This window comes from Elephantulus edwardii, unplaced genomic scaffold (assembly GCF_000299155.1).
Source record: "Elephantulus edwardii isolate Elephantulus edwardi_28Jun2011 unplaced genomic scaffold, EleEdw1.0 scaffold00007, whole genome shotgun sequence".
In the NCBI taxonomy this organism is placed as follows: Eukaryota; Metazoa; Chordata; class Mammalia; order Macroscelidea; family Macroscelididae; genus Elephantulus; species Elephantulus edwardii.
Window position 1 is genome coordinate 37681757 of NW_006399757.1, and position 13120 is coordinate 37694876.

The window sequence follows — 13120 nt, forward strand, 5'->3', positions numbered from 1 at the left end:
TTGATTTATATAAATAATCATCAGAGCCAAGGGTATAAAATTGAGTTTTAAAACCATTGAAGTCTTGTGTTACATTAAAATGTCCCTGGGGAAATCAGCACATTTAGATTGGAAAAGATTCTTGAAATACAGCCCAGGGAGGTGTTTTCTGTCCCTGATCTTCTCATTCTGTTCTGTCTGAGGGTGCAGTTTCTATGTTACAGGTTGGGTTTCTTTGAAGAAAAATGGTTTTATTTGGACCTGAATTCTGAAATCTCAGAAGCTAAAACGCTAACGCTGGCCACAGGCAAGGCGTGTACTTTGTGGTATTTTAGTTGGAAATCATCTTGAGCTTCCTTCTCCTGCACTGAGCTGATATGTGCAGTTTCTGCAGTGTCTCAGCACATCAGTTCAGAGGAGAGTGAGGTCTGAGCACTTATAACATGCAATGCAGAGACTGCTGGCTCCAGGCCAGCCTCTTCCCCTCTGCGCATGGAACAGGGTGTAGAGGCCTTTGGAGAGCAGTGGCATCTTTGAGAGGGCAAGCTGTAGAGTGCCTGAGAAAGGCTGTACTATCATACTTTGCTCTCAATTTGCAAAGTGTCTCTTGTGAGCAAAGGTATCTAGATGATAAGATGGTGTTGACATGTACTATTTGGTGTTTGCATTTATCAGAGAAGGACAATTTCTGGAAAGCGTTTTGCAATACTGATCTGTAGCTGAGTAGCACATTGTAAATACTTAGATTGTAACAATTATACTGTTTTACTACAGATGTGTACACAGTCCCCTCTCTTAACTGATAAAGGCCCAGTTTTGTTTCTTTCATGTCTCTTGTTATGATAATTGTAAAAAAAAAGATTTAGGGAGAACAAGATATTTTGAAGTGTGTGGCCTCTCTTTTACGGAGATCTGCTTCTCTGTTCCATTTGCTCTCATCTCAGAAGAGGTGTTAAGAGTGAAAGAGGTTCTACTTGACCTGCCCCAGGAAACTAAGACATAGGAAGGTTGTGTTGTTGCTGTTCAAGTCAGAACCAATGGATAGCTGACCCTCTCGTGGGTTTTCAGAGGCAGTTAATCACACAGGAGGATACTGCCCATCTTTCTCCTGTGGAGCAGCTAGTGTACTTGAACCATGTACCTTCAAGATTGCAACACATCTTCTTGCCACTAGGCCACCAGAACTCCCTATAGGAAGGTGGTTGTGGTTGATGTTGTTGATTGCCATCAAGTCAAGTACAACTCATAGCAACTCTATGAACAAAAGACCTAATGCCTTTCTTTAATTGTCATTTCTCCAAGTTCATAGAGTTTCTGTAGGCATGTGGTTTAGGAAGTGGATGCTACTCCTGCTTCCAAACCTGTTTTACGTCTGTTTTACACTTTCCACATTGGGAGACCATTATGGTATTTGATACCCCAATGGCACAAGGTTCAGCATCACAACAAACCCAGATTGCCTCAGTACAGCAAATTGATGAAGAGTGATGTATAAAGTAGACGCATGTTCCTTCAAATATAACAACACTAGTCTCACTTAGCAGTGGTTAAGTGTTGTCAAGTCAAATGACTCATAGTGACCCTATGACCAAAAGACCTGAACTTTAGTGGGTAAAAAAGTTTAAGGCTCATGTCACTCATTCATTCACACATTGTCACCAGGTCAGAACCAATGTATTGCTGACTCTCCCTCCAGTGGGCTTTCAGAGACTGTAATTCTTATTGGAGGAGATTGTCTATCTTCTGTGGAGTACTTTAGGGCCAAGAGAGTAAAGATCATGTTCCTACCCTTGAAAAGTTTGTGCTCTAAATGGAGAGGAAAAGAAGTAAGCCATGAAATTTAATTAAAGATTTGATTAATGTATCAGGAAAGAGGAGACTGTAATCCCAGATTATGCTGTTGCCAGTTATCTAGAGAGCTGAAAATGGGACATGGGGGCAAAGAATCACGAGACTCTTTCTAAAAGGGTCAAAGGGAGTGAAAATAGCACAGCTCCTCATTGCCCCAAAGCAGAAACCAGCCCCATGAGAGCCACAGCAGCAGTAGGTGGTTCATTTATTTGTTGTTGACACACAGACTCACTGTTGAAGTACTGAAAATGGGGTTTATTGGAAAAGTTAGTTGGAAAGTGGGGGATAACACCCAATGCAAATCCAAGTTTTAGCCCAAGTTTCAGTGCACAATTCTTCTATTAGTCCAGGCTCTGGTTTTAGTTCGGAAAGCAGTTTTTCCATCCATCACCAAAGGCAAGAACAACAGAACCTGTAACTGTGGCTAGCACAATGCAAGAAATCTCGGGTCACGCCATACCACAGTTTTTCTACAGCAATGCCACAGTCTCTTCATCACCATTACCAAGCTCTCGCCACCAGGGTCTTGCTCCCAACAGGGTCTTGTTCCAGCCTCCCTCACATCTGGCTGCATCAAGTCTTACTCCTCAGTATGGGAAGCACTCTTTCTCTTAACCTTGTCCTACAGCTGCTGATGATTTTTAAGATCATGTGTCTACAGTTAAAGATAGCTGTAGACTAGAGGGGCTAACTGTAATGGCTTAAAAAAACCCAACTTTTAGGCTAACACTGCATCAGTGTTGTTAGAATCTGAGTTGTTTCATGATGTTCTTTCATGTTCTTTCTTTTAGCAAATATTTATTATTGTGCCAAGCATGGATAAAACCAATGAGGTCCCAGCACTGGCAAAGCTTATGTTCGAGAAGTCAGATTATCAAGTAACTGAACAACACAATTATAAAATGTTTCCCAGAGAAGACTTTCACCAATGAGATGATGTAAAATATTATCAACTGGTTATAATTTCACTTGCCATGTGGACCAATATTTGTTAACCATCTCTCTCACTGTGTTGTCAAGCTTTCATGACATATGAATGAGGGGTGATCCTCTCATAAACCAAAGGAAATCCATTTTATAGAACCAAACTGCCACTTACTGACCTTTTTAATTGTTGGGAGAAATGGCACATATCTAGTGAGTGGGCTTACTTTGTTGTTAGACACCATTGAGTCAGCTATAGCTCAGAGATCCTGTGAACAACAGACCTGAACCTTGCCCTATGCAATCCTCACCGTCTGTCATACACTCAAGCCCGTTATTACAGCCACTGTGCCAGTCTGTCTTGTTGAAGTAATATTTATAGAATCTTTGCCATTGTTGTTATGTGCCATGAAGTTGGAACCAACTCATAGCAGGTTTTCAGATGCCATTAATCACGCAGTTAACATGGTTTAATTTATATAAATGTCTGAGTGCAAATGATAAAATATACACTAAAAACGAAACTAACCAGCATTTAATCTCTTTCAGAAGCCAAGAAGAAAGCACCCTGCCCTGGACTTGGCTTGTTTTACACAGTGCTATCTGCCTTCTTTTTCTCAGTGGGCTCCTTGTTTGTTAAAAAAATAGAAGATGTCCATGCTGTAGAAATCAGTGCATTCCGATGTGTGTTCCAAATGCTAATCGTTATCCCTTGCTTAATATACAGAAAGTAAGTATTTCCTTTTTTAATTGATGTTTTAATGAAAGTTTACAGAAAACTTGGGTTTTTATTCATTCATTCATTGTTGCATGTCTTCCTCCCTGACCACTCCCTTTCCAAAAGTAAGTATTTCATAATTGCAAAGTAGAAGATCTTAATAAAATGTTGGTAAATTTTTGACCTGCCTAAATATTTTACAGTATCTACTCTGCTCACAAATGGGCCAGTTCCAATACCATTTGCCTCTGATTAAGTGAAAATTCACAAAGACACACCCACAGAAGATTGCTCTCACAAGCGCAAACCATGTGTTCAACTAAAGGGGAAAAAGAGATTTTGTTCACTGTCCCTCCATTTTGAAAACAATGCCTTGCTTTGTAATTCCCTGTCTTGTACCACCCTCCCTTTCTTTCTTGGGCATTCTGATATTTGAAAGAAAAATCATAAATGAAAGGAAATAGCAGTGTCTCATAGAGTCAGTAGTTTCTTTAGAAGAGCAGTCTAATTTCTTAGAAGAGCAGACAGGGTTATTGTTACATGCTGTTGAGTCGACTCCGACTCACAGCGACCCTATGTGCAACAGCTCTGAACTCTGCTCTATCCTGACCCAATTTCATTTGTCTCCAACACAGCTACCCCCATTACCTCAGCCACTGAGTCAGTCCATCTTATCCAGGATCTTCCTCTCTTGTGCTGTCCCTCCACCCTCTCAAGCATGTTGTTCCTTCTCCAAGGAACATATCCAAAGTATACGTCAAACAAAACTTCAAAATCCTTGCCTCCAAGGAGCAGCTTGATTTCCACAGGAGGATTATGTAGGGCAGTGGAGAAGTAACCTGAAGACCTTTAAAATTATGTTTATATTCCAGTTCTTCATCTAAGTAGGAAGGAATAGTACTTTCTGCTTCCTCTCCCATATAAAGTGGCAGCAGTGGTCAAATAAGATAAATGATAGATGAAGTCACTTAGTGTGGAACATCCTGGGTCTCCACTACTTTTCCCTTTCAGTTCATCTTCCATTTTCACGTGTACTCAACCCTCCCTCCCTGGGTTTAAAAGAAGCCTCCCATATATCATTTCAACACACCCCACTCTACTTAAAATCCTCCATCGAGAGATTAGCAAGGCCCCTAGTATCTGACTCTGTCTCTCCTTGGGCAAAGATGCTGACACTCTAAAATAAAAGCTAGAAAAATAATTATAAAAACAGACTTCACTTTTCAGTCACTTGCCACCAGAGCTCCTTTAGTTTCAGAACATGGCACTTAGAACTCAATGTCACATCGGTTGTCGTCCAATGGCCCTAGGAGTTGGTGGAAAAAGTGAAAATCTACTGAGATGAATATTTTCAGAATTCCCTGTGTTGTTCTCTTAGGTGCCATCAAATCAGCTCTGACTCTTAGTTGGTTCTGTATGCAACTGAACAAAAACTGGCCCATTCTGCACCGTCTTTACAGTCTGCTGTAATTGGGCCCATTTTTTGCAGTCAGTTTGTCAGTCTGGTTGAAGGATTTCCCCCTGTTACATTGACCCTCTGTTGTTTAACCTGCTTATGTTTCACTAGCATATTTAAAAAACCTTAGCTCCTCAGATGATGAGCCAGGCAAGACCTTGCTTTCATTTTTTTTTTCTTTTTAATTAATTTTAATACTGGCTTTCACTTTTACTCTACATTCCCAGGAGTGCCCATGTCGAACCTAGATGCTCCTCTAATCAGTGGATTAAACCCAGCCAGGAGCTAATAAATAGTTGACTCTTAGTAACTGTTTAATTGGGAAAACAACTTACTCATCGGAACATTACATATTCTTTTGTAACATATATTCTTACATAGCAGCATCATTTAACTTTCTTATTAGACCAGTGAAAAGTTGTCTTATATTCAATAATTGAATCAATTTTACCACTCCTTAGTGTGTATAGTAGCTGTGAAAACTAGGCCAGGAGCTCATTGTGGAACAGACCACCAACTACTCATATGCAAATTCAAGCTAAAGCTGAGGAAAATTAAACCAAATCCAAGGCAACCAAAATATGACTTTGAGTCTATCCCACCTGAATTTCAGAACCATCTCAGGAACAGGTTTGAGGCTTTGAACACTACTGAGCGAAGGCCAGATGAGTTGTGGGAGGATATCAAGGGTATCATCCAGGAAGAGTGCAAATGGTCATTGCAAAGACAGAAGAGGAAGAAAAGACCAAAATGGATGTCAGAAGAGACTCTGAAAATTGCACTGGAGCGCAGAGAAACCAAAGCACAGGGAATAATTCAAGATACTAAAGAGTTGAATAGAAGATTTCAAAAGGCAGCACGGGATGACAAAGCAAAATATTACAGTGAAATGTGCAAGGAGTTGGAGTCAGAAAATCAAAAGGGTCGAATTCGCTCAGCATATCTTAAGCTCAAGGAACTGAAGAACAAATTCAAACCTCGAGTTGCTATAATCAAGGATGCTTTCGGCAGAATGTTAAATGATCCAGGAAGTATTAAAAGAAGATGGAAAGAATATACTGAGTCACTGTATCAAAAGGAATTGGAAGACACAGAAGAATTTCTTGAAACAACATATGAGCAAGAGCCTATGGTGATGAAAGAAGAAGTTCAGGCTGCTTTGAAGGATATGGCAAAAAATAAGGCTCCAGGAATAGATGGTATACCAATTGACATATTTCAGTTAACAGATGCTGCCCTGGACGTGCTCACCAAGTTGTGCCAAGAAATCTGGAGAACGACCACTTGGCCAACTGACTGGAAGAGATCGATATTTGTTCCTATCCCAAAGAAAGGTGACCCAACAGAATGTGGAAACTACAGAACAATCTCACTGATTTCACATGCAAGCAAGATTTTACTGAAGATTATCCAAAAACGACTGGAACAGCACATCAGCAGAGAACTACCAGAAGTCCAGGCTGGGTTTAGAAGGGGTCGTGGTACTAGAGATATTGTAGCTGATGTTAGATGGATCTTGGCTGAAAGCAGGGAATACCAGAGGAATGTCTATCTGTGTTTCATTGACTATGCAAAGGCATTTGACTGTGTAGATCATAACAAACTATGGCTGACTCTGAGAAGAATGGGAATCCCAGAACACTTGATGGTTCTAATGCGAAACTTATACTTGGACCAGGAGGCAGTCGTCAGAACAGAGCAAGGGAACACTGCATGGTTCAAAATTGGGAAGGGCGTACGCCAGGGATGTATCCTATCTCCATACCTCTTCAACCTATATGCAGAACAGATTATCCGGGAGACTGGGCTCTATGAGGAGAAATGTGGAGTCAAGATTGGTGGACGATTTATCAACAGTCTGCGTTATGTGGATGACACAACCCTGCTTGCTGAAACTGAGGAGGACCTGAAGCACCTGCTGCAGAGTGTCAAGGACTGCAGCCTACAATATGGATTGAGGCTCAATGTCAAGAAGACAAAGATTCTCACCACTGGACCAATTGGTAGCATCAGGATGGATGGTGAAGAGATTGAGATTGTACACAGCTTTAGTTTGCTTGGCTCCATAGTCAACAGTCTTGGCACCAGCAGCCAGGAAATTAAAAGGCCCATTGCAATGGGAAAGTCTGCTGTTAGGGACCTGTCCAAAGTGCTGAAGAGCAATGGTGTCTCTTTGAAGACTAAGGTGCGTCTGATACAGGCCATGGTCTTCGCAATCACCTGTTATGCATCAGAGAGTTGGACAATGACCAAGGAGGATAAAAGGAGAATTGATGCCTTTGAGCTGTGGTGCTGGAGAAGAGTATTGAGAATACCATGGACTGCTAGGAAGACAGATTTGTCCTGGAAAGGGTTAAACCGGGTGGCTCCTTAGAGGCAAGGATTCTGAGGCTCCGTCTAACATATTTTGGACGTGTTGTGAGGAGAGACCGGTCCTTAGAGAGGGACATCATGCTTGGGAGGGTGGAGGGACAGCACAGGAGAGGAAGGCCCTCTATGAGGTGGATTGATTCAGTGACTGGGATAATTGGGATGGGAGTGTCAGAGACGGTGCAATTGGCACAGGGCAGAGTGGAGTTTTGGGCTGTTGTACATAGGGTCACTATGAGTCACAGGCGACTCGATGGCACATAACAACAACAGTGTTTATAGATTGAGAAAGTAAACTAGCAGGGGTCAAATTCTTTACACAGGACAACTAAATCTTAACATTGTATTACGACAATAACGTATTTTCATGATTGAAATTGAAAAGGACAATTGCCCATGTATCTACCTATAAGGTATAACTATTACTTATGGTTTAGCTTCTATCCCTGGGGTCTCTTGGTCTTTACAAGTCTGAATACGGTTCTGTGGGAGAAAGACCTAGCAGTTTGTTTCTGTAAAGATTACGGTCAAGAATCCTAAGAGTTCTCTGTGTGCTTAATATCAGCTTATCTATAGATGTACATACACAGGGGAAATTACCTATATTCACTGGGTAATAATTACAGTAACTAAGTCATTTTCTTGTAGTATTTTGTTTATACTGTGAACACCATCACATCATTAAGTGTACTTAGGAAACATTTAAAAAGTATATAATACTCATTTGTGGATGTTACCATAATTATCATTCTGTGTGTGTGTGTGTATATATATATGGCTTAAAAATAATTTTTCTGTTCAAAAGGATAATTTAAAGATCATTACCAAGTTTATCTAATAATGCATTAATGACACATTTCTTCATTTGAATTTACAGAACTGGGTTTATAGGCCCAAAAGATCAACGCATTTTCCTCATTCTGCGAGGAACCCTTGGTTCTGCTGCTATGATCCTTATCTACTATGCTTTCCAGGCAACATCCCTCGCAGATGCCACGGTGATCACATTTAGCAGCCCAGTGTTTACATCTCTATTTGCTTGGATATTTCTCAAAGAAAAATACAGCCTCTGGGATGCTCTCTTCACCCTGTTTGCAATCGTTGGCGTGATCCTCATTGTGCGACCACCGTTTTTGTTTGGCTCCAGCATTGCCAGGACGGAAGAAAGCTACTCAGAGCACCTTAAGGGAACGTTTGCTGCCATCGCCCACGCCGTATTAGCCGCATTGACCTTAGTTATCCTGAGGAAAATGGGGAAGTCTGTGGACTACTTTTTGACCATTTGGTATTATGTCATAATTGGCCTCCTGGAGTGCGTCATCGTCCTCTTCATTCTGGGAGAGTGGAGTCTGCCTTACTGTGGCCTGGACAGACTATTTCTCATATTCGTTGGACTGTTTGGTTTAGGAGGTCAGGTGTTTCTCACAAAAGCACTTCAGATTGAAAAAGCGGGACCAGTAGCACTAATGAAGACTATGGATGTGGTCTTTGCCTTTTTATTTCAGATTATTTTCTTTCATGACATGCCGACGTGGTGGACAGTAGGCGGTGCCCTGTGCGTGATAGCCAGTAGTACTGGAGCAGCCATTCGCAAATGGTGCCAGAATTCCAAATGAAGTGTGATTGTGGAAATAGGTGTTTTGGTTTTTTCCAAGCAGATATCATCCAGTTCAAACATACCATACACACCACCCCCTCCCCCCCACAAAAATCTGCATTTACTTCATTGATTATATTTAATAAATTTGTAATTAAAGTACCATTCTTGAATATGGTATGTCTTTAATTAGTTAAGACTAGACAGTCTAGGAATTATTTTTTATAGATTTTTTTTTGTTTGTTTTTCTCAGTAGAGAAGAGCTCATTATTTGAGGGGAAAAAACAGCAAAAATATTTTAAGGCATCTCTAAACTGTATGAAATATTTTTAAAGTATGTTTTTGGTAGTGAAGGGATGGATATAAGCAGGAGGAAATTTTAGATGTCTGTTTAGTAGTGTAGAAGTTTAAAAAACTTAACTAATAATAATGCTGCTGTATTTAGCATTACGTTGATAAATCATTTGCAATATACTTCTATTTAGGTGGCCAAAGCTGACACATACAATAGTTATCTACTTAAGATTTTTATGATATAAATTAAGTCACCCTATTTTCAAGGCTTTTGTAAGTGATAATTATTTTCTTAACCTATATTTGTGCCTTTTTATTTTAATGCTGGAGTTCTTATATGCAACCTTTTAAAAAGTATTTCAGTTGCCAGAGATGGCAAATGGTTTTGTTTCAAACTGTAGCTGTCATTGTATAATTTAATTGTCTTCTATGTTTTTGAAATGACACTAAAATTTTTCTAAACATTCTAAGATATGGGGCTTTTTAATAACTAGAGAAATTTTGGTATAGCCATGTGCTCATTCCCATCCTAAAGTGTATTCCCTCACTAGAAATATGATTTATTTAAGTTCCTCTTTGACTTTATAGCATGATGCCAAATAAAATTTTCTCAGGCTTTTATTAGGTTGAGCCATGTAAAATTGTCAACATTTGACCATTTAAAAAATTTTTTTAAACTACAGTTTTGTATGGGTCACTCTAATAGACATCTCTCATACACTCTAGACCAAATACTTAGAAGACTTCAGAATTTTTATATATATATATATATACACATATACATATATGTATGTTTTAAAAGAACTTTTTTATTTTATACAGATATACACATACATGTATTTTTTCAAATAATTTTTAAAGTGTAATGATGCTATTAAAGTTATTTTTATAATCTTTTTCTCCCTTATGGAATTATACATGATAATAATGCCTCCTGTTATATGTTAAATGTAAAAAACTATGAGTTGATGGTTGGCTTTTGTGATTTCTTGCATAAGGAGAAAAATCACAGTGAAATCACTAGTATACTAATGTAAAGTTCAGTGTCAGTGTTGCACCTGATGCTGACATGAATTCAAGCGACACATTTTATATTTGCAATTTTTCCAGGCTGGAGCTCTGCAGTTAAGAGATAAGAATTAATATCTAGAAAAGCTTGGAAAGTTAATCAAGAAGCCTAGGGAATACATACAAATGCTATTTCCTTTATCACAATGAACCCTTTATTGATGAAATGATGACCTCCAAATTGCCCCAGGCGTCAGACATAACGTGTTATTATTTTAAGCCTGCAGAGTTGAAAGATTATAGGCTCTTTCTTACCTTCTCATCACAGTTCTTCCAAAGGCAAGAGGAGCTTTGCCTATGGTGAAAAAGGATTGTTTCCAGTAGTTCCAAGGGGGATTTTTTTACTTCAAGCCCTTCCTAGCTGACAAACCCTAAATTTTATTTAAGGAAATTCAATCAGTGTAACTGAAGCCTAACCTACACTATTGGAACTTGCAAAGTTATGAATGAATCCTTTTGCAAGGTTCATGGATAATTAATAGAATTGAAGCATTTTAGAACTTAGAGTTCTCCTAGAACACCATCTTGTAGAAGCCACGGTCCACAAGTAAGGATGCTAGAGAGAGGAGACTGGCCCAAGATTGGCCAATTCGAGAAATATGTCAAGTCAATCACTCCTTAAGCTACCTAAGGTGACTTAACTCTCAGGGAGCCCTCTCTCAGTTCTTATATAAAAAAAGAGCCTCTTGAGTTCTTCAAAGTCAAATTCCTTTGGGCCTGTGTGTTAGATAAATGCTTTATTTCAACAGTGTGGTTTAAATACTTGAATATCACAATATATGACCAAGTTTGGAGAAAATATTTCTTCTCCCAACTTCTACAGGGTGTGATTCTTAGAACACTTTTGTAATGTCCAAGGTGTATTCATAGTTATGAATTGTAATAATTTTGGGTGTTTATATGTGCAAAGATTGTAGTTTTCTTTCTCTTGAAAAGGAAAATATTTTTGAAATGGCTTTTGTTTTCTAAGTCTAATAAATTAATATGGAAAAAGCTATTTTTTTGTTTTTATGATTTTAGCAAATACATGATTTAATATAACTTACATGCTTTCTCATCCATGGATCTCAAAATTCACTTTCTCTTGGAGATTGACCTCTTAGCCACTCAGGAGTGATGCCGTCTCAAGTTTTAAATTGTCCATCTGTCTGTGACTTTCACTTCAAATCCAAAATCTCCAAAACAAAGGGACTTTTTTAAACCTCCAGAGCTTAAGGCATCTACTGTTTCCATAGCTAATCTATTAATGCACCAGGCGGATTCACTTTTTTTCTTGATATTTTCACTGCTGCCATCTTAGTTCAAGGCTTATTACCTCTAGTCCAAATTGCCACAACAGTATCTTAACTGAGTGATCTGCTGCTGAATTCTTCTTTCCACCTTGATCCTTGTACCAATGCCACACTAACCTTCACAGTCCTTCACTACTGTTACTAGTCTGGTTCTCTTGACTTCATACAGCAAACAACTCAGTGCTGTCAAAGTGGAGCAACTCACCTACAACCAGGAGAAGATAAAATAGATGAATGGGATCTTCTAAGAATCAAATCCCTATGCACATCCAAAAACTTCTCCAAAAGGGTAAAAAGGGAAGCCACAGACTGGGAAAAAGTACTTGGTAAAGACATATAAAGGACTTATATCCAGAATTTATGAAATACTTGAGCACCACAACAAGATAAAGGTAAATAATCCAATAGAAAAATGGGCACAGGATATGAACAGACACTTCACCAAAGAAGACATTCAGATGGCCAACCAGCACATGAAGAAATGTTCAAAATCCCTAGCTCTAAGAGAGATGCAAATAAAAACAACTATGAGATATCATCTCACCCCAGTAAGAATAGCAAAATTTAACAGAACAGCAAGCAACAAATGCTGACAAGGTTGTGGAGAAACTGGAACCCTTATTCACTGTTGGTGGGAGTGTAAAATGGTGCAACCACTGTGGAAGGCAGTATGGCGCATTCTCAAAAAGTTGCAAATAGAGATACCATTTAACCCAGCAATTCCACTACTGGGAATATACCCCAAAGAGACCATAACTGACATCCAAGCAGATATGTGCACGCCCATGTTTATCACGGCTTTGTTCACAATAGCAAGGAGTTGGAAACAACCTAAGTGCCCATCAACAAACGAATGGATAGAGAAGCTGTGGTATATTCACACAATGGAATACTACACTGCATTGAAAAACAAGGAACTCGTGCAATATTATTCAAAATGGGTGACCCTGGAGGACATTATGCTGAGTGAAGTATCTCAGTCACAAAAGGACAAATACTACATGGTGCCACTTGTAAAACAGGACTGACATTGGGGTTGGGGGAAGACTGAGAAAGATGGGTTCAATAGTGTATACTACATTGAAACAGATGAGGGAGAAAACTATTTAAAAGGGATATGTGATTAGGTATTTTTGTCATGACATGAGTCCAGAGCAAAGGCTTTATAGTGGAGTGGACCTGGGGGAGGGATTGTAAAACAATGAAAGAATTTTTCTTTCTTTTTTCCAAGAGGGTAGAGTACTGGGGGGAGGATTGAGAGGGGAGAAAAGTGCAACCATGAATGAACGGAAATCCAAAGTCTCTGTAAATTTTCATTGAAATTAATAATTTTTTAAAAAATGGAGCAACTCACTCATAGCTGACCCTCCAGTGGGTTTTCAGAGGCTGTAAATCACACAGAAGATTGCCAATCCTTCTCCCTTGGTGCCTCTGGTAGATTTGAACCACCTGCCTTTGGGTTGGCAGTGCAATTTCTTAACCCACAAGGCCTCTAGAGCCCCCGTGTCTCTTCTTTCTCCCACTCACACTGAACCACTTTGGGAAAGTGATTAAAAGGCTGGAGCAGGAGT

The 13120-nt window shown here is 39.3% G+C and overlaps 1 protein-coding gene across 1 annotated transcript in view; it reads left to right on the top strand.

Moving 5' to 3' along the window:
* Positions 1 to 8914, top strand: part of SLC35G1 (solute carrier family 35, member G1) — a 12882-nt gene extending 3968 nt beyond the window's left edge. The window contains exons 2-3 of the mRNA XM_006880414.1: positions 3304 to 3484; positions 8176 to 8914. Coding sequence (XP_006880476.1) covers positions 3304 to 3484; positions 8176 to 8914 — 920 coding nt within the window. The remainder of the gene's footprint in view (positions 1 to 3303; positions 3485 to 8175) is intronic.
* Positions 8915 to 13120: the final 4206 nt, after the last annotated feature.